The sequence below is a fragment of the Trematomus bernacchii genome, unplaced genomic scaffold, assembly GCF_902827165.1.
Source record: "Trematomus bernacchii unplaced genomic scaffold, fTreBer1.1, whole genome shotgun sequence".
Lineage (NCBI taxonomy): Eukaryota > Metazoa > Chordata > Actinopteri > Perciformes > Nototheniidae > Trematomus > Trematomus bernacchii.
Window position 1 is genome coordinate 15806930 of NW_022988043.1, and position 22062 is coordinate 15828991.

At 43.3% G+C, this 22062-nt stretch overlaps 1 protein-coding gene across 1 annotated transcript in view; it reads left to right on the forward strand.

Moving 5' to 3' along the window:
• znrf3 (zinc and ring finger 3) overlaps nucleotides 1-22062 on the forward strand; it is a 68641-nt gene that overhangs the window by 29251 nt on the left and 17328 nt on the right. The window contains 1 exon segment of the mRNA XM_034118660.1: nucleotides 7517-7639. Within this exon segment, the coding sequence (XP_033974551.1) occupies nucleotides 7517-7639 (123 nt within the window).

Sequence of the window (22062 nt, forward strand, 5' to 3'; positions counted from 1 at the left end):
GAGACGCATTACAAAGCTTTCTTAAGACAACTATTTCACCACTCGTACCCGTGTCTCAACCACTTTTTAAGTTACATTGCGAGAAGTGTAGAAGGACTTTTTGTTCTCATCACACAATGTATATCAGCATTGACATATTTCTCTGATTTACTCCCCAATATTGTTTTTTTTTCATGACCTGCCACCTTTATGTTGGCCAAAGTAAAAAAGATAGACTAGGCTAGCTTGGCTAATTGTTCCTTTAGTCCCAGTGGTGAAGACAAAGGGGAGGAAGTCTTCATTATTCGAGAGGAGAAGCAGAGGGATCCCTTTACGGCTATAATGTTACAGGAGGTGGAGTGTCGGCCCCACCTGTAGGGCCCTCCCAGCTGCTCCACTGTAACTGGATCCCGCTCCCTCTCTCCTCAAGGCTACCAGCCCGCTTTGAAGTTATTTCTAGTGCTGGGAAAGAGGGGTAGAGAGCGACTGAGAGGGGCAAAGACTGGGAGAGCAGTAGGGGAGGTGTGTGTGTATGTAGTGTGTCAGTGCAGTCTATTTGTGCATGCTATACATAGAAGGCTGCAATTCAAAACTCCAGCTTCTTTCTTGTTCTTATTTCACCCCTGTTCAAGCTGACATTGAACCTCTGTGCCAGGATAAGACAACTCCTGCAACATGCTTAGTTTTGTTGAAAGATGTCTTGACAATTTGTGATATATAGTAAATACATCAACATCACAATAAGCCTTGATAACATGTTTTTTAAAGGCTGGATAACAAACTACCAAATAACTTGAGTGACAGTTTGTCGGGGCTAAAAATCTATATAAATTGGAGAGCATTGCAGATGAACAGCCACATTTCAAAAGAGTAAGAGTTCCCTGTAGATATAACAACATTATTAAACGTTGGTATCCTTTTCCCCATGATAAGTCACAAGCCTATACTGACAGTCACAAGTAATCAGGATATGATGTAGAGGTGTAGTGCAGTAACAGGATGCGCAAATCCCAAGTTTAATGTTTGTGTAATAGTTTTGCTTTAGGTTGCCTTATAACTTGCTTGTAGTCTTAAGAAACATGCACAAGAAAAACCTTACAAGAGACTGATCGTGGCTGTTACTTATTTTCTACCAAAACGTTACAGGGCCAATTTGGAGGCAGTGCCCGATTGCTCTTGGCCCCGAAAACTGGTTCTCATTTGGACCCAAAAAACTGCTAGACAAGAACCCGTTACGAGGGTTGTAAGACTGACGGTAACCCTAACCCATCTGCATCCAAGGACACTCACTGTAAAACATCATGGTGAGGTCTGAGTGCCAATAAACACAAATAATCTGTTGGTCCTCAACCTCAAACAAAATGAGTTGCTAGAGAAAGAGCAACCCGCCATCTCTGGTTGCTTCTTTAAGAGTTTATTGAAGTCATATTTTGGGAGAATACTCTGTGCCAAACTGATTTCCCTATCCTCCTCCTTTTAACATGATGTCTGAGCCCTTCACGGCTCAGACTGTTTGTCTGTGGGCTGGTGGAGAAGGTGTGATAATGAAAAAGAGTTGAGGTGGAGGGATGAAAGCTAGAAAAGGCATTCCTCATGAACAGATGGCGACAAGTCTTTGGAAAAATGTGACCTTCGACTAAGGACAGTCAATCAATTCTGACTTTCCACAAAATACTTACTTGCAAGGTATTATCCAAATCTCTTGTTTTTGTATCAGTTAATTTTCTTTGTGGAACTTGCTTGCAAAGTATCAGGTTTGTAGATGAAATATGGCTCTCTGAGTGCCACCACTAACAAATGTAGTTCTGAAATGACTTAAAAGACTCATAGATCTGCAGAAAATGAGTATTATTTAATATGTTTTCATATTTACACTGAGAAATAGTGAGAATGAAAGCAGCTATTATATTAGTTTTATATAACATAAACTTGGCAAGTCAGTTGTGTGGCCTACCAAAAAAGTGTGACTCTCCGAATCATTGTCCCAGCTTCAGGGGGTGTTCACAAGAATTTTCCCAGTCGGGGACTATTTTTTCTGATTATATCAACAGCACATGAATGTAACACAATTGCCCTTTTCCGCAATGGTGATGTGTGTGGTATGAGGCTCTGAACAACACCACAAGTCACATGGGAGACTTGGTCTGTGGCCTATGATCAGACATACCCACACAGCCATCCCCTTCCCCAAAGCCCTCAACACAACCGCCCGCCACCTCCATTGGCAAGACTTGTGTGCTTTTTCCAAGAAATTGATTATACTTCCCCTCCATAGACAGAGAGTCCAGTGCTCGGGAGGGGAGAGTGGCGGTGGAGGGGGCGGCGGGGAGGGGCGATGGAGGAGGTCGGAGGGGTCGGCTGAATTAAAGGGACCAGGGAGGTGGGCGGGATGCTTCTTTACTGGGGTGAATGAGTTCACGGTGAGTGGACGGTCAGTAGTGAGAAGCCACTGAATTACCTCTCGGTCACCCAGGATGTGTTTCAGGCTACATACTAACCTCCACACGCCTGTGCTCAAACTGTGAGATACGTAAACACATGCACAGCGCAGGGGAAGCAGGTGGGTGAGAGGACTGGACGTGTGCCCAGGTTTTTCTTCTGCTAGATTTTGTGTGCTTGTGAAATGGGTGCCAGCTCTTCTTCCAAAATGCATAAAAGAAACCTATGAACAACAGATCTGTCCGGTTAATCATTTAGCCAGCTTCACAAAGAACATCTTGTAAAAATGGTCTCTGGCTGGCAGACACTGCAGACAACAAGGCAGCTTTGATTGTTACCACAGAAACTCATCCTCCGTGTGACCTAAATGCCATCGGTAGATGCGTTGGAGCCTCAGTTCTGGATTTCTAAAAAGAGTGGAGATTTCAAGGACATGCATGCAAGGATCTTTATCCGCACCCTGTATAGATTGGTTTTACTCGCTTCTCCAATCCACCGCCTTCTTGCCTTTTGATGTTTTTAGCTCCCGGTGTGTAGTAGCAAAGATGCCTTGTTGTAAAGCACAGCACATAGCTCCATGTTTCAGCAAGATTTCCTACCCTGAGAGCATCATTTTCTTTCAAGTTCACAAGGCTTTCCTGCCCATTGGTGTTAAAAAACAAGAGAGGAAGGAAATCTATTATTATATATTCTGCTTTGTCACAAAAAAACTTCTTCTCTTTTTAGCCTTGAGGATTTTCAATGTGCTAATACAGATGTTTGGTGAAGTTGTAAAGATTTCAAAGGTGTTCTGAAGAATTTTAAATAAAGTATGAATAAACAAACTTGCTGATTGTTGCTTTTTATGTCAACCAGTAATACTTTTCATGTTGACTTAATAGTGCAAGTGAAAAGTGCATTTTTATATACAATTACATGCACAGCTGTGCAGAATAAAAAGACATGCCTTTTCATGCAAGTGTAATATGGCATGGTGAGGGTAGGGGAGGACTGTTTTGGAGGTTTTGGGATGGGGAGGGGGGGGTAGTGGGAGTCTGTAGCCAGGGCCACCAATAATTTAGAGTGTGTGAGAGAGGAAAAAGGGGAGGGGGGGGGGGCAGAAGAAGTGGTTGTTGTATGATCAAAGGCTCAGCGAATTGTGTCACAGACAGACGGAGAAGAATGGCGTTGGATGGTGTGACTTGCATTTTGATTTCCTTTGAGAGCTTGCTGGGGGCAGCGGGGGGGTTGGGGGTGGTGGAAGGTTTTTAGAAGTAAGGCCCTGTTTTGATCCCATTACCAACTGTTATCAGGTCACTTGTTCGTAGAGGAGACAACCATAAAAAAAAGGACTGGGAGTGACAGTGTTGAAAGAAGGTTTTGTGTTTCATGGATTTTCTTTCAGTTAAACCAAAGTGTCTTTTCACAGTTTTATCTACTATGTCAAGTTTTTTTCAAAGTTACCATGTGCGGTGACCTTTTGTACTTGTATGAAGGTGCATAAGAAACAAAATATTAAAGCCATGTAAAGCTGACGTATGACAATAGAGGAGGTAAACGTATTATAAACTAAACTCTGAAATTGCACTGAAACAGAGGATGCCCCTTGTAAATAAAAACACCATGATGGATTTCATGTTATAACAACTTAGAAGATTGTTTGACAAAGCATCCCATGTGAGCAAAAACCAACTCTACAGGTGGTGTTGCAGAAAGATGGTGGGGGTGTGCAGGAGGAGTGGTCAACCTAAGTGACAGGTGGAGTTCAATCCCTGCCAGGATTTCATTGAGAGCGTGGACTCTGTAACGGGATATTCATGTGAAAGGCTGCCTCCCCCACGGGCACGGCTGGAAGGGCAGAACAAGAGCCCGCCCCCTTGTGGCACTTTAGGGGCGCCGGATGCCCTTCGCCCAGAACCCTGGGTACGGAGAAGCGGAGCTAAGTGGAGCAACGGGGTGTTTCCAGTGGGTTGAGCTTGTGTGATTTGGGGCCTTGTAGGGAAAGCTAGCAGTTGGAACACAAGAGGGGACAGTCTCTGTCATTTTCCTGTGTGCATGTGTGTATATGTGTGTGAAGGCACGTTTGCGTATGTGCTCGTTACTCTTTTGTGTGCACGGCCAGTGGCTGTGTGACCCATTTCACCAGATCACCGTCTCTTTTCCAAACCAAGGTCCTTTTCCTTTTGCTCTCCATCACCACATCCATCAGCGCCTACATCAACATCTGACAAAAAAGAAAAATCCCTGCGGTAGATATAATGGCGCAATGGCCAGCCTCTAAAATAACAACACGGTCCACAACAACAACACTGCCCCATTTGGAGTGCAAGAGCCCCCGCACAATGGCCCAGTGTTCAGGACCTAGGGGTGCAGGCGGGGCTCCCTGCTGCCATCCAGGCTGTTGGACAATCATGACATAGAGGTCATAATCACACATCAAATGGCACTCCACTTCATCCACCTGCTGTAGATTGAAGTAGACACAGATATTTTAAGTTCCCCTCCTACCCTGACTCTATCCGCTTCCTGTACAACAGGTTACATTCAAAAATGTAACCTCAGTTGACTTGGATGTGCAGTATGCATCGGAGAATTGTTAGTGTGTGTGGGGAGGCGCAGGTCTGGATACGCATGAATGGAAACCACACTAGGTTATGCTCTTTTATCTTTGTCTTCCTCTTCAATTTTGGCACTCACCAAAAGGCAGAGTGTGCTCTGAAATTATCATACCATATGTGTTTGTAATGTATACCTGTACTGCCACGCTGCTCCTGCCAGCCCTAGGCTAGTATCTATCTTCCAGACCTCCATCCAGAGAACTCTTCCCTTACCTAAGTTGGCAAGAGAAAAAGAAACAAAATGCACACTAATCTCATGAAATCTAACCAATGGGTTGTGAGTGAAAAATGGAGCCTAATCTTTTATGTTTGGGGCGGCTGTGGCTCAGCGGGGGGCGGCTGTGGCTCAGTGGATAGAGTGCTGGACTTTGAATCAGGGGGTAGCAAGTTTGAGTCCCACTGGTCGTTGTGTCCCTGGGCAAGACACTTCACCCCAAATTGCTCCTGTGGGGATTGTCCACAGTACTGAATGTATGTAAGTCGCTTTGGATAAAAGCGTCTGACAAAATGACATTTAATGTAATGTAATGTTTATCACCCAAGGATGGGTTAGGGTTAGCATAGGGTTACGATGGGTCAAGCATGTAGGATGATTCTTTTATAAAGGTACATTTCGAAATAAAAGATAGTACACTGTGGAGCTCTTTTTCGGCACACGTTATCCACATTCCTTCCCCATAGTCCACCTGATTTGCATTTGACCCCCTTACTCTTAGTTTAGTCCTACCAAAAACCCCTTCAGGCCAGGGGCTTGACCCCTCTGCCTTGTGGCACTGAAGTGACGAGTCGCCTTCTGAATATCGCGTCAATTGACCTGCTGCACGACTAACCTGCTCCCAACGTGATGAAGTGGGGTTCAAAGGTCAGGGGTCACCAGAGGGAGAAGGGTATCTTGGGTCATCAGTAGTGGCCCGGGGGAGGGGGGGGGGGGGCTGGAGTGTCCAAGGGCTCGGCGCCACAGTGCTGGCTGATTGGGGTGTGGTGGTCATTGGGTTAATAGGATAAGTGGCCTACAGGTCAGTTAAACCCAGTTCTAATGGTAATACAGGAGCTTGTCTTTGTACTGTTTCCAGGGTGGGGAGTGGATGCAGGAGTTTGGGAGTTTACTACAGATTTGATCTAATCTTGTTTGATCAGATTGTACATTTCTCCTAGTCAATGTTTGACAGGTGCAGTTCATGACTTTTTGCTATCATTTGGTGTTTGGTTTTCTGTTTGTATGTTTCACGTTTTTTTTATTGCATTTCCCAGTTGAAGTGATGGCCTTCTAGGATTGTGTCCGTTGAGGATTAGATAGTTATCACTGGCAGTCATTTGATGTAAAAATATGCAACAGTTTGGGCTGTTTTTTAAGTTTTCAATATGTGTCAACCTGTCTGGCTTCTCACGACCTTCTACAGTAACAGTCACGCTTTAAGATAAATGTTTCTGTTAGTTTGTAATGAAGGAGGCTACCACCTTTCTCGTTGAAAGGCCCAGTGAGTGAGTCAGTGTTAGTGCTGTCTGCCATGCTTTAGCTTAAATCTTTTTGCACTGCAGAGCTTTTTGGCATAGACAACTGGGCCAATTGAGTGTCCTTAAGTGTAATGAGAGAATTTGGAGGGATGAAACCCCTCTTTAATGGTCACACATGCAGAGCACACAGCACACACAGTGAAATGTGTTCTCTGCATTTAACCCATCCTAGTACCAGGAGTCTAGTACTAGGAGCAGTGGGCAGCTATTGTACAGCGCCCGGGGAGCAATGGGAGTGTGGGGGGTGGGGGGGTGTCCGGTGCCTTGCTCAAGGGCACCACGGCAGGGCAGGAGGTGAACTGGGACCTCTCCAAGTAGCAGTCCACACTCCATATTTAGGTCTGGTTGGGGACTTGAACCGGCCCCTACTGACTGAGCCACTGCCGGACATTACAAGAATGTATCTAGTAATTGTGCATGTGTGCTAAAACACAATTGAAATGGCAGCACCATTAATCATTTGAGAGTAGACTTAACGTGCCTTTCCTTAAGTAGAAACACTGTGAAATTGGGCGCCGTCAGCAGATCCATGAAAGCACATACATCCCGGTTTTGCTTATCTGCTGCTATTCTTTGAAAGGTTTTGGTGGAACGCTGTACTGTATGTTTAGATCCTGCAAGATTTTGCCGCACACAGCGAATACTTCAGATGTCTAATGCTCTTAAGCTCTTAGTTTTCATTATAGAAAATAGGTGACAAGTGGATTATAAATTGTTGCACTGCCTCAAACGAGGGGGAACAAATCTATAATCTGCTGATGCCAGGACCCTCTGACTTGATGCATCGTGTGAGGCAGCTTTTCATGTTCTCTTTAAACCCTGCACATGCTACTTTTTTGTTTCTCTGCATTAAGTATCCCGAGACACAAAATGCTCTGTTTCAATGTGACTTATGTGACATGTCTTTTTAAAACCGTTAGCCAGTTTTTGCATCCACTGTACTGTTTTGATATGCATACTTATCTTCAACTTCTTTCTTCTTTCAGATGCATCCTTTGGGACTATGTAATAATAATGATGAGGAGGACCTATACGAGTATGGCTGGGTCGGAGTGGTGAAGCTGGAGCAACCAGAGCTGGACCCCAGTTGTCTCACCGTACTGGGAAAGGTAAAGAACTGGTTTTATTTGCCATCTATTTTCATGAAGGAATTTTCCACTAAAAGTACAGTGGAAAAATCTTCTCACAACCGGACAGGCACCGCACTCTAAAGCACACATTGCATACACATGAAAAAGTATACAATTGACATGCAGCATGATGAACATGGTGGCACTGTAGGTGTTGGGTCATGCAATGCAATGAAAACACATATTTGTTTTGTTATAAACATACTGCAGTTAGTCATTTTGACACTTTAATGTGATGAATTGCTTAAGTATAGACCATATTTATGGTATTAATGCTGTGATTTAAAATGTAGAATACCGCTTTGTTCATAGAAAATGTTAAGATGTCTCATAATTGGAGTATACATTCAATGTATAGCCAATTTGCACATGAGTACTCAGAAATACAAATAATTGGTTTACTACTTGCCTGTAAACACAATCTTTTAAAGTAAGGACCAATATACATTCAGGTGTATTGAATGTTTGGGCACAAGATCTTTTTTTATTTATTTAGCCTTTATTTATACAGGTTTAAAATCTCATTGAGACACAAGGTCTCATTTCCAAGAGACCTTGGAAATTCTTTGTCACCTTTCAGGAATCCTGGTGATTTGTGTATAAAGAGGAGGATGATGTAGTTGTATTTTGTGTCTATCTTTCTATTGCTGGGAAATGAGGGTGGAAGTGAATCCCTCCCTTGTCTCTCGCTGCCCCCCCTGTCCCCATCATCCCTCCCTTTTCCAGTTCTCCCAGACCCCTCTGGAGTCTCCGAGTGGTATTTTATCATGCTTTAATTAAGTGTTCCTCTTAATGGAATGTACCAACATTCCCAAGAGGATGAGGGGGGGTTGGCTATAGTCTCATTTATCTTGTGCATGCCCAGTGACAGAAAGAGAGCAGCCATTCATAATTTAAGGAGCCCTTGTGCCGTATAGACATGCTAATGGTGTACTGTCCTTGGAGATGGTTGCTGCTACCTAGCTGATGCATACTTATGCCGAGTCCTGAAAACGTACCTAATGCTCAGCACTCAAACTCCTCTTCAACTGTAGCTAAGAATTCCTCATTGTCATGGGTGGCTTAACTCACAAGTACATGAGGGGATGCATCAATGTTTGGAGCAGTTTACAGTTCCAGAGAGAAACCAAGGGAACTATAACTGGTTAAACGTATACTTTACTGCTTACCTCTACTCTAATTGTCATGGGAACAATATGCCTGGAGGTTAGGACCAACATGGGTTCAGTCCGATTTTTAAAGAAGAACTCCACCGCAAACTTTGTTTATAGGTCTTTGGGGAGTTCTAATGGATATTTAGAAAAAAAAACAATATTAAGCCTTTGTTGCTCAGATATGATTTATGCAAAGTCGCATAAAGTACTTTTGGAATTGTGGGTATTCAAGGCACCAGGAAGAAGAACGCCAGTCGCATAGCTTGCAGATGAGTTGGATCTTTTGATATGTGATCGGTTCAGATTCATGAGGCTTGGGAATCGAGAATGTCTCCAAGATGCCCAATCCTTTGAACTCGGATGCCTCTCTGGTTATCAAGTTCTCTTATTGATGCCGGTGTTTTTCTGACATGCATCATGATGGGAACTCTGCATCAACTCTGATTGAAACTTGCAACAGAAAATGGTCATGGCAGAGAGGAAGAAAGTTTTAAAGCATAGTGACAACCGTGAAACTTGTAATATCTGTTCAATTATTATAATTTATTTTCATGTATAAATGATATTAGGCAGACATTCTAAACTGGCTTACTTTCTTTCCACACAGAATACTGATCATGAATCGATAAGGTAAAGAATTGGACAGATAAGCAGAATCGATGATGGCATTGGTATCGATACAATCTCAATTCCTATCACTACTTGGCATGTGCCTTAGCCAACAGACCCACGAGGACACCCAGATACCAGAAACCCACACCATCCGCTAGTTGGAAACGGTCAAAGTGCAGCGCTAATGAGCTGGCCATTTTTATACTTTCTGGGTTTGATGTTTTGCTAAAGGACTCTGTAGTGAGGATATCAGGAACCTTGACCCTTTGGCCTTCAGCTAACCTCCCTAACTTCTATACCACTCTGTTTCCTCCGGTTATTCAGCCAGAACTTTAATTAGAGGAGGGGAAACCCATTGTTGCATCTTGACAGACCCTCGCCCTGGGGCCCGAACACAGCTGGGTGATTTGCGTTGGCACCATTGCTTTTGCCAGGCCAGACAGTGCAGTGTTTACCCCCTGCCAGTCTGCATACTCTGCCCAGCCAGCCAAGCCACCATGCCCAGCCCATGTCCGGATACTATGCCCACTCTTACACACTCACCCGCCTGGTCTGGCCTCATGCTCGGAAGCCCACGCCCCCCTCCCGCCCTACCCAACTGGCCCCAGACTGAACCCAAGATCCCACTCCACTTTGCTGCCACTTTGCCACCAACAGTGTCGGGGTCTTGTCTGGTCAATTTAGATTCCATTCAATTACAGGATCCTATTGAACGGACAACATGGAATTGTCGAAGAGTAAAATGTTGTTTATGCCAATTAATGTCTAAATATAAATTGTCTGGGAACACAAGGCCCCCAGCTGTGCCTCAGAGCTGGTCAACATGTAGCAACGGGCATTCCCTTCTCTATTATAAACAGTTTTAATAAGTGACAAGGGAGGAAACAAGTGCTTACCGTTAACGTAAATTGTCCAATTCTAACATTCTAACATGCAAGGATGGCTTTTAGAGCAAAACATGATTGAAGAAATGTTGATGGACAAAAAGAGACAAGCTCTCCATGTCAAAGGAAGTCGACTTTTCACATTAAGAAGATTCAGTGTAGAATTGATGTCAAAGTTGCTTCAGATTTTCCTCGAACTTTTTAACTATTATATTTTATTTCAAATCTTTATGGTTACATTTAAAGGAATTCCACACAGGACATTCCTTTTAACGTCATTTATGTCAATCCATCATGAATGTGATTATATATGCCTTACTAAATGATTCAGCTTAGTGACTAAAGGAGTTCAAACTGCTCTAACTGCTTCTTGATGCTCTGAAATCAGCAAATATTAGCAGTAGAGGAAAAGGAGGAGAAGAGGTCGGTAATGCCGGCCTCTGAAGTCCATGTGCAAACCTCACCAAAGTGCTGGTGTGTTACATATATGTACACAGTTTTTTCCTGCACTTCCTGTCTGGTTCCTGTGAGACCTGCAGGGCTGTAAAACCCTGACTTCTCTGTGCCACAGCAGAAGCCCTTCCCCCAACACCATGAGCATATTAGTTCCTACTGTAGCTAACTGTGTTTGAGACTTTGTCTGACTCATGGTGTCACATGAGGATGACACTGCAAGGTGCTTTGATGTTAGAAGTTTATTTCCCAAAGTTTCAGCTTATGAAGTCTCTCTTTTTTTCTTCCTTTTAGTCAATCACATATTGTTGGTGGTCACTTCCTCCCTGCTGCCTGACTTTCTCAGAACTGGCCTCCTTCCCTTCTTCTTTACACAGTCTTACACTCACTGCGATTTTTGGCAGCCACTCTGGAACATGAAATCATGCCACAGGCTTTCATTGGTAGGCCCAGGCCGGCCAGGGTCTTTGACAATGTGCCAGGGAGATATCTCTTCTTTCAAGTCATGCAGTGTCAGTCCAATGGCCTTGCCGGCTTTTTCCCTTTCATCCTTCTCTGGCTCTTATGACTAGACCTGGGCAACCGTAGGACGAAAGGCAGAGAAGTAGCGTGGTGGACAGAAAGAGGAGAGGGAGTTAAGAGGACAAAGGGAAGGAAGATAGTTGGGGGGGTGGGTTTGGCTTCTCAGGCAGATGACGAAAGCAAATGTGTCTGGTTTGGTAAGTGGGTGGCTGGGATTTGTGTCTTGCTTGGTACAACTTTTTTTTTTGTGTACGCACATAGCAGAAAAATGCAACCCATCCTCCCACACAGCCTCGCAGCTTGTGTAAAGCAAGCCTCTTGGCTGGCATAGCATGTAAACCTCCCTGGTATGTGCTTGTTGTGTGTGGCCTGGCGCTGCCCTTGACCAGCTCGTCTCTGAACCACGATCAGTTCCACCTGAAACACCAGCCAAAGACAACATCTCATCGCTGCGGAGCGCAACTGGCTAGCGACCGGCCGCTACAAAGCACTTCAAAATAACTTGAGCACCAAGAACGTTTTTTCACCATCTTTATTGACATGTCCTCGCAGAAATAAAGCTTGCTACTTTCAAGTGTTAGCCAGAGGCCCAGAACCATAACAAGTGTATCATCTTTCTTTGACTCACATAAATACATAATCCTAAAACCGCAGTTGCCATGGAACAATGCGAGATGGCAGAGGGGTGTGTCAGTGTGTCCTTTTCTACCGTGGCCCTCAAGTTGGCACTATGGGACAGCAGACCAGAGCAAACAGCTGCTGCGTCTTAGTGCTAAGTGGCTTTTGGACTCTAACCGTGTCTGGCATCTCAGCCAGAGCTGCAGGGAGGGTGTAGTGTAGTATGTGTGTTTGTTTGTGTGTGTCTGATAGGTTGACGGGGATATAGAAAGTGTGCATGCGTCTGAAGAAGAGAGAGACCTGCATTAAAAGAAAGAACTGGCAACAGACAGAGGAGTGTGATATTGCGGGCGACTGGCTCCAAGCCTGCGGCCAGGTTAGCTGTCCTACACACTCAGGTGTGTGCTCGAGGTCGTCCCGAGGCCACAGCAATGCCACTTAGGTGTTAAGCCGCAGGACTTGTTGTAAAGAAGCTTCAATGCTGGATTGAACTGGCTGCATTTTGGCATGGTTTTCAGACCTCTTCTAATACAGCGTGTTGGCATTCATGGGCAGCTTGATTGTCTGATCAGTGGTTGTGTTTGTTGTTGTGCATATACATGTGCGCATTAGCTCAACTGTTTTTCAGTCTGGATAAGAAGAACTATAACACAGATCAGCTTGTGTTGTGATGCTGACTGCAGAATGACTCACCGTATCGCTCACCACTCTCTTCTCACTTTTTCATGCTTTTCTCCTTCACTCTCTGCAAAGACTTTAGTCGAGCAAAGAGCCATGATAACAGAAATAGAATTGCTGTAGTTTTTACACTCTGCAGCCTCCAATGTGTTGTGTTAAATTGCAGTCAAGCCACAAAGGTGATTGATTCTTAACGGCTGCTTTTGTTCAATACAGAAAAGGCTTGTTCTTTTCCCTGAGAGTTTTTAAAAGACATCTTTTCATTGTCGAGCACAAAGATACAGGATATTGATTAGACAATTATCCCCCTATGCCTGTGCTAAAAATGCAAGGCCTTTCAGTTGAGTGTAAAAATTGAAAGTCAATTTTGGGTCGTTCAAATCACTGCGACTAACAGCTGTAATGTGCATAATGATAGAGTCTAATACTGCAGTTAGCAGTTCTGCCAGTCAGATATAAACGTTCTCCATTTCACTTTTACTAAAGATCCCTTACTAAAATAATGTGCTCCTTTGGTCTGCAATTTAGATAAGTTTTGTGACATACACGGGTTTTAAAAAAACATTTCCCCCCCTTTTTCTTTATTAAGGGAGCATTCAAGTCAAAGTCAACTTTATTGTCAATCTTTCAGTTTGTGTGTACAGACAGAGCGATCGAAATACCGTTTCCCACAATCCCGAATAAAAAAGGTTAGATGACATCTGCCCTCATATCACAGGTATTCACAAGTTCCTTGGTCAAGAAGAAAATGAAATATAAGCAATACAAAACCAAAAACCCACCTAAGCAAAGAGCAGTCTAGCTGTGTGTATAGGGTACAATGCAGAAGCTAACTCTTTAGCTTCCTCTCCACCTGCCCCAAACCCCCTGAACAAATGCCTTCAAACACCACAGCCCAGAGGGAGGGAGAGAAAGAGAAAACCAAAAAGAAGCAGAGGAGCAGCAGGGAGAAAGAAGAGAAAATGTGGAGGGGGGGGGGGGGGGGGGGGCTTATGAAGCATGGAGCACTCGGGGGGCCTGCCTCTTGGGCTCTCCTTTCATGTTTGTGTACGCCTCAACTTGCTGATATTATCTTGGCGGGGTGTCGGGAGAGGTTTGACCAGGATCGGGCCTCTCTCTCTCTCTCACTCTGTTTCTTTATGTCTCTCTCCCTCTCTCCACCCCCTCTCTCACTCTGTGTTGGGACCCTCACCCACCTTCCTATACTTCAATCCCAAACCTCAACTCCCCCCGCCAAAAAGTCCCTCTCCTAAATCACTGCTTCACCACGTTTCACGGCGCTTGAAGGGACCCAGGATCCCACTGCGCTCGTTTCCATGGTCACTGGGAAGCTCCTTGTGTCATGTGGCTCAAAGTGAGCCGTCCCTGGGCCGAATTACCCAGCTTTCAATGGGAGGCCAAATGACCATTATTAGACTTCACAGCTCAGGCCCCTATTTAAAGAGAGAAGAAAGGAGCCCTGGGGACTTAAAATGAGGGAGGGATGGAGGGAGAGACAGTGAGGGTGAGTGAAGTAAATACAGAAAGAGGGGAGAAGAAGAGAGGAGAGGAAAGTGAGAGATGTTTCTTTTATTTTTATTTTACCACACCCATGCGTTTATTTTCAACCACAATTGTTATTTGGAATTCATACACAAGCTGAAACAATTTCAAAACATTCATCTGCTACTTAGTAATATATATCTACTATCTAATATATATCATTCCAATAACTTGTATATAGACTCGTACTGCACTATTCCACATACTCACTTTATTTTAGAACTATTTTTCTTTTGTATTACTTTTACTATCTGTATTATTATTATGTTGCATTGTTGGAGAAGCCTGTGACATAAGATTTTCAACGACATAATTACTCTGTAGCTATGTCAGTTTGACAATAAAGAACCTTGAACCTTGAACAAGCCAAAACTAAAGCTCTCCCGTCTGTCAAACTGCACCTAGAGAAGTTGGGATCAAAAGATGTGCCAAAAGTAGATCTTAAAAAAAGATAGGACCAGACATCCACCCACGTCAACCAAAGCCCCGTCTTCTCTCTCTTCATCTCTGTCTAAGCCTGTTGCTTTGTGGGGGAATGTGCTTGTGTGCATGAGAATCCTGGTGTCCCGCAGCCCGCTGTGTGTGTCAGGGCCATGTTGTCTTTAAGGCTCGGGCCCACGGCCTGGCACGGAAGCTGGAAACTGAAGCCCCCTGGTCCCCGCGCGGCTAATCTGATGCCTCGTCCCACTACAGATGATTCCTCGGTTAGCGGGGGTGAAAATGTCATCCTGCTTTGTGGTTTCTTTTATGCTCCGCCAGGGAGGGGGGTGTGTGTGTGTGTGTGTGTGTGTGTGTGTGTGTGTGTGTGTGTGTGTGTGTGTGTGTGTGTGTGTGTGGTGTGTGTGTGTGTGTGTGTGTGTGTGTGTGTGTGTGTGTGTGTGGTGTGTGTGTGTGTGTGTGTGTGTGTGTGTGTGTGTGTGTGTGTGTGTGTGTGTGTGTGTGTGTGTGTGTGTGTGTGTGTGTGTGTGTGTGTGTGTGTGTCATTATCATTGTTTATTCAAGACCACATTTTTCTTTGACATGTGGTTGTCAGATGTCAGTAGGAGTGTTACTTCATCAGTCTTTGAATGACTTGCATTAGAATATTGTTTTTTGTTTTCTCAGTCCTAAATGGCAAAGTAACTGGCTTTCAGATTGTAGGGGTGTTAATATGTGTATGATCTGCTAGTTGGTGTATCATTTCTGGTGACAGAGATACTGTAATGGAGAGATGACTGGTTGAGATAAGAAAACAATGAGGTGTTATACGGAGTAGATGAATGATTTAAACACACCTTAATATTGCACCATCTTGCAGCCACACTTTGTTCAAATCATGTTTACAGCTCCAGTTATTTCCTGCCCTGCTGTTATCTTTATTGGGACACAGCAAAGAGAAAAGGTACTTGCTATGATCGTTGAAGAGATGAACTCAGCTAGCAGTTCACCATTTGTGTTGAACCATACTTGTTGCCAGCTCAACCTACGAAGACTGTCATGCAGTGTTGATGAATATTTTAAAGAGGCCTGTAGTACAAAAGTAAAATCTAGTCATGAGAACTAAAAGCCAGGACAAATATGCCTGATCTTGAAAAGAAGAAAGATAGTATCTTTTTTTCTTCTGCTTTTCTGTCAACCCTCTCCGGACTCCTTTAGACTTGTGTTTTGAAAATGTGAGAAGCATTGTCATATGTGATTATAAGGGGGAGTGATGTCACTTGAGGCAGCATTAGGTTGTTGACTTCAAGTTGGAAAATTAAAGAAATCTGAGGTTTTGGAGTAAGAAAGTACGTTTACCAGACACAGGCTACATTAGCACCTAATAGCGTAAAACACCCAAATCTCAGGCCAAATGAGGCATGGAATGCAAATGACGCCATCCTAATGAATTTAGAGTTAAAGACTAAATTGACACTCATTTCTTTAAACGCAGTACCAGCTTTTTAATGGGGCTTCTCCTTTTGCTCCACATTCATCCTGTCATTATAAAGCATGAGATTTTCTGTATTATATATCTGTCAGCTTCTTTTCCATAACTTGTTCCCCATGTTTCTCTTCTGGAATGAAACAAAACGCTGAAGGTTAGGTCAGTCTCCTCTGCTTGCTCACTGCCAGGGAGACTGCACAGCAGGAGGTACCAGGTTTTACCAAGACAACAGGCAACATGGAGGTTATAGGGCAGAGTCCTGCTCTGCCTTGTCTGCCCAGGGAAAGAGCTCCCCTCCACCAACAGCAGGAGAGAGAGAGAGAGAGAGAGAGAGAGAGAGACACTTCTCTTTCATACAAGCAGGGACATGGTCTCCTCAAGCAGCTTCAAGGCAGAGAGAGATTAGAGAAAAAACAAATTAAGGGAAGGAGAGAAGTGTCCGCTTAAAGAGATGCCTCAGCTAAACTACATTTGGATTAGAGTGCATGTTCACACCTTAACATCCTGATTAAATTGAACCACAAATACTGCTATGTAGCCGTTTAACGTTGTAGTAGTTAATGTAAGACTCAGACATGACAGTTAAACCTTAGTCAGGGTTACACTTTGTGGTTAAAGTGTCTGCATGTATAGTCATGTTCATCAACATGCATGTAGCTATCTGTCAGTCATGTCAGCTGTCAGTCATGTCAGTGGTCACTAGCAGGTGAAGCTGTGTTGGAGTTTGAAAGCAGGAAATATCTGCTTATTTGAAGCAAAGCTTGTCTAGCGGCTTGCGTTTTGGTCAAGCTGTTCACATGCGCTACTTGAAGCATATTTTTACACTTTCAATTTATGCTCGTTACTATGGTAATTGTATGTCGGGCTCTGAGCGTTACGTACGCTCAATGCCTTAATGCATGGTGTGAGGAAACAGATGGAGGGCTGAAGCTGCTGCAGTCAGTGACATTAAAGACACAGATGAACAATGAGAAACTCCAGGTTTAATCTTATCAGGAAATACTGTATATTTTACAATAAGACAACCTTTGTTTAAAGCTCTCTCAAACTGCCTTACATCTTTTAAACCTATTTGATCTATTGTTTTCATTTAAGGCTATCTTCAACTATCTTTAAAGGTTGAAAGACACTTGATCTATTATGTGCCAGGAGACTTGCAGCAGGTATACATCTAGTGTTACGCTTATCTTTACTTTCTCCAAATGTATTCAATGTCTCTCTCTTTGCATGGCAGTTATCATCTAATGAAAACTCTGGTAAATCAGAATTTTCAGCACTTTTAATTCAGGTTATCCTTTTAAGACCTGAGAAGGAAAAAAATATATTTTAAAATGTCTTACCCTGTACATCACTAATCACACATGCATGCATTAGTATGTCTTATGTGCTTTCCTTTGAATGCAATTCCCAGAGAAACATGAAAGACTTTTTGCCTCACAGTAGGTCTAATCACAACAGATTAAGTCATGGTTATCGCTTATCATTTTTTAACCAAGACTTCCTGTTACTTTCGTCCAAACCCTAGTATAGACACTAGGTGGAGAAGAAGCACTTAAAAAAGTGGTATTTTTGTCCCTAGGCGGAAAGCATGTTTATTTCCCTGTGAATCACAAAGGGCCAGAGCCCAAAACCGGTAAGAAAAACAACATGGGAGGGATGGAGAGGAAAGTAGAGGAAATTTAATTAGCGGTTGTCCATTCCTCTGGCCCCAGTGTTTGGTCTCGGCAGGGCAGAGCAGTGGGCAGCGAGAGCAGAAAGAAATCAAAGGCTCCTTGATTAGCGGCGAGTCAATACGTTTGCATCTGTGTTTGTGTAAGAGTGCGCGTCTGACGCCACAAGACATCAAAACGGGGAGAGACAGGAAATGCTGCATGTGGCTCACAACAAGCATGTCTATTTAGAAAAAGAAAAATGTTTAAATTACACAAGAACTTTGAGTCCCGCACATGAGCCTCATCACTCATGTTTTATTTATCGTATCTTCACGGGGCGTTTCATTTTATCATCAAAAATCGTGCGCTGGAAAGGATAGGATAGACACATTGAACCCACAACTCGATTATAGTTCTAAAACCGTCTTATTTAAATAAAAACCACAGTGTTTCCTGAGAAATCCTTCTTCATTGCCACATCATGAGAAGTGTTTAAATGTTTCAGAAATATCTCTGAAAAGTTTGGTTTTGTTGTACCAAAAAAGGTTTGAATGTGTTCATGATCCTCCAAGAGTAGTACATTCTTGCTTTTCTGTGTGAACAAGTCATTTAGACGAGGCTGTCACTTCCCAACAAGCTTCTGAAATGCTCTTTTGTACACCAGCTCATACATTTTGTCACAACCCGCCTCCATTTTCCGTGCCCGATCTGTACTGTTCTTATGCAATTCTCCAAAGAGATAAGAGGAAGCAGGATGGCTGACTTCTAAGCTACCTCCACTATCAGCTCTGTTTAAGGATTCAGTAGCCTCAGGCTCCTTATTGTGAGCTATTTCAACATATTTTGCAATAAATCATTATAATACACTACATATGTGTTTTTTGCTGCTGTTAAATACCATCAAACTAAATGCAATATGTGCTATATGTGCAATATATACATGATATACATATGCCATTAATAACTGTGTAATATATACCTGGCTGCTAAATCCTAAGAACTGTTACAGGATTTGTATTTTGAAAAGTATGTAATTTCTTTTTTTGTTTTTCTTTTGTTATATTTTTCTTATATCATAACTTAGTACTTTTTTTTAAACATATAACATTAAGCTGTCTGTGGCTCTTTCCTGCTGTAACGATGCAAATGTCCCCTCTGTGGGACTAATAAAGGTATTCTGATTCTGATTTAAGAGGATGAACTCAATGTGTTTTGCATTTCTCTCCATACGATTGAACAAAAGACACCACAGCTCCGAGGCGCCGCTTGTAAAGGAAATACAATGGCAACAATGTAACTTAAATCAGGAGCAATCTCACCAAAGAATAAGTAAAGAATAGTATGATCTTGACCTGGAGTTAAAGGGTTAAAAACTTGGATTTAAGGACGCATTTGACATTTTCAATAAATATGAATATACAGGAGTATGAAAGAGAGTCTATATATAATAGATGGCTCTCATAACTCCCCAGTACACCTCACTCTCTCGACTCTTTAATGGGGCCGGCCTTTTGCCAAGGTCCACTGGCAGGCCCCCTCAGAGGTGCCCCCTCACTCACACACACACACACACTCACACACATTTTCATAGCACAGTTCTCTTGTATAATTCTGGTTATGCAATAGTGGGTGAATGGCCACCCCACATTGTGCGCTGAGGCAGAGACAGAGTTGGCAGTGGAGGGGGTCGGTGGTGCTTACTGGTTTGTCAGAAATATTTGAGAGCTTTTAAAGACATATCCACTTGGAGCTAGATGACGGTAGAAGCATCATTGTAGGAAACCTCAAACTCTTCTGATGTGTTGTTTTTGTACCCTAGAGTTCCTTCCCCCCCCATAGCTGACATTTCCACCTTTTTAAAAAAAGGCTTCTCACACCATTCCAGAAAATGGCCTCTATCTGAAAGACATTTCCCTACTTAAAAGAAAATGGTTTTCTTGTTCTGTTTGTCTCACATCTCTGTGTCCCATTTGGGGATTTAAACCGGTGGAAAGAAGATACTTCACCCATGGGAACTGATTTGTTTCTTTCAGGGATGGCAACACAGTAGCACAGCTAGTCATTACTTCCTGTGTCAGTGTGCATTTGTGCATGCTGGCTGGTCATGTACATGATGTACAGCACAGAGCTGGGTCAGGGGTCAGTGTACCTGGGGCGGGCCCTGTCTTTGTCTGATAGTGAGGTCATTTCATCCGCCCCAAATCTCTCTCTTTCTCTCTCTCATTTCCCCTCTCTCTGGGGTGCAGTTTACCCACAAACCCCTCCATTATGAGACAAGATGCCCAAACCTAACCTATAGGTCTATCTTTGAACTACTACTGATAGAGATTTACTTTCAATACCTGAGATATCTAAGCAACCATTAGCATGACAAGCATAACATTAGCAACATTTGGATTTGAATCAAACGATACATGAACAAGATTATTTATCCTATAATGCCAACTTAAAAAAGTATTTGTATACACAGTCCTGTATGCAGTATAGCAGGCGCAGTTTGTATCTGATGATTCAATTACCTTTACAACAGGTTTAAACGTTTAGAAGTGTGGCTCACACTTGCTGCACCTTTTTCACCACATGATACAAAGACAGGTGACGAGGTGTGTTGCTTGAGGCATTCATGTGGTTAAATATGAATTTGGAAAAGACTAGTTTGACATTTTCACTACCTACTGTACTGGCACCAAACAGCAAACAGACAGGTTAGCGACTAACTGGTGAAGAAAATGTTACTTTTTCAGAAGCACTCACTTGGAAATCAATTGATCCAGCTTCAACTTTAAAATCTTCGTCTCATTGAACACGTCTCAAACTGAACTCAACACTCTCTAAAGAGTTCTGCGTTCCCTTCCTGACCTCGCCTCTCATCTGCGGTTTAATATTAATGGCAGTCCCTGAGCTCACTGAGAGCTTCAAGTGATTCTTTCCCCTGTGTGTTTACGTTCGGTAAACTGTCCGTTTATATGAAAGCGGCCGACACAGAGAGGATCTCGAGGAGGCTTGGCAGCCTCACTCCTCTGCCGGTGCGACACAAAAGTGGATTTTTTTTTATGTGCTTCGTAAACATGTTTTATGCAGCTCGAGAAACGGTGCCTCAGACGTCCTGGGACTTGTGTTAAATGTTCGAGCCGGGGGCTTAAAAGCATTTAAATGAATATTAAACAGGAATATGGCAAAGTTCAAACGTTTGGGAAGGTGAAGAGAGACAACACACTGACCAAAGAGTTTCTTTATTTATTTTCGCCGCCTTTTAATCTGCAATTCAGGAGTGACATTTCTTGGCTGCTGGTCAAAACCTTTAATACGAGTGGAAGGGGAATCATGAAAAAGTTATTGGAAGGATTAAGCTCGACAAGGTTATTTCAGTTCACATTGTAAATAGTTTCAGGACAGTGTTTATGTGGGAACGAGAATTTTGCAAGTTTTCGTGACACAGCAGGTAGCAGCTCCAGCAGGGCGAGGGTGTCAAACCAGTTGATTATAACTAACAGAGCCAATACGATTATGTCAAGTATCTGTAAACAGAGTAAAATGTTATGACAGATTACCAGTCTGTCAGCCAAGTGTTAACATGAAACGGTAGGATACCAGGAGGATGATGAGTAATGTGCTTTGTGGAATGACTAAATCCTGTAGATGAAAATGTCAAGATAACACAGATGACTTCATGTGCGAAAAGTACAATTTGTACAGTCGCTTCAAACTTCCCCGGGCTGCACGAGCTTCCAATCAGATGACGCACAGCCACGTTGAGAACTTGATTTTATTTTAGTTGAATGTAAATAATGTCTTGGCACACATGCCTGCACTGAGAGCGAGTGAGGAAGGAGAGAAGGAAAAAAAGGGCGACCACATATAAGAAAATCCATGGGAGAAAAGTATGCCTTTATCTTTTAATAAACCGTAAAGCCAGGAGGCAACATGAAATTACAGCATAATAGCAGTGCAGAGTCTTCTGAAGACTTAATTGCCTTAATTATAGCAGTGCAAGAGAGAGAGGGAAAGGAAAGCATGAAGAGGAGGAGGAGGAGCCATGAGGAAGGAGGGAATCAGAGAAGAAGAAAGTAGTAAGTGAGTGATGTGATAGAGGACCTAATGTGTGAGCCAGATGTTGCAGGTGTAATCCAGGTGCACCCGTCTGCAGATGACCTCCCGTTTCCCCTGCGTATGGAGAGGTGCGCTGATGTGGTAATATGAGAATCCTCCAGCCACGATGGAGTGAGCGGCGCACTGAGGAAAAGTCTCTTTCCAGTCGAGTGAGAATTCCTCTCCCTCAGATCTTACAAGCTGGCAGGCTTACTCCGGGATGCTAAACATAGCTTTCCTTTTCCTAGTGTCTAGACTGGGTTCTCAGTACTTTCTGCTGTGGTTTTGCCTT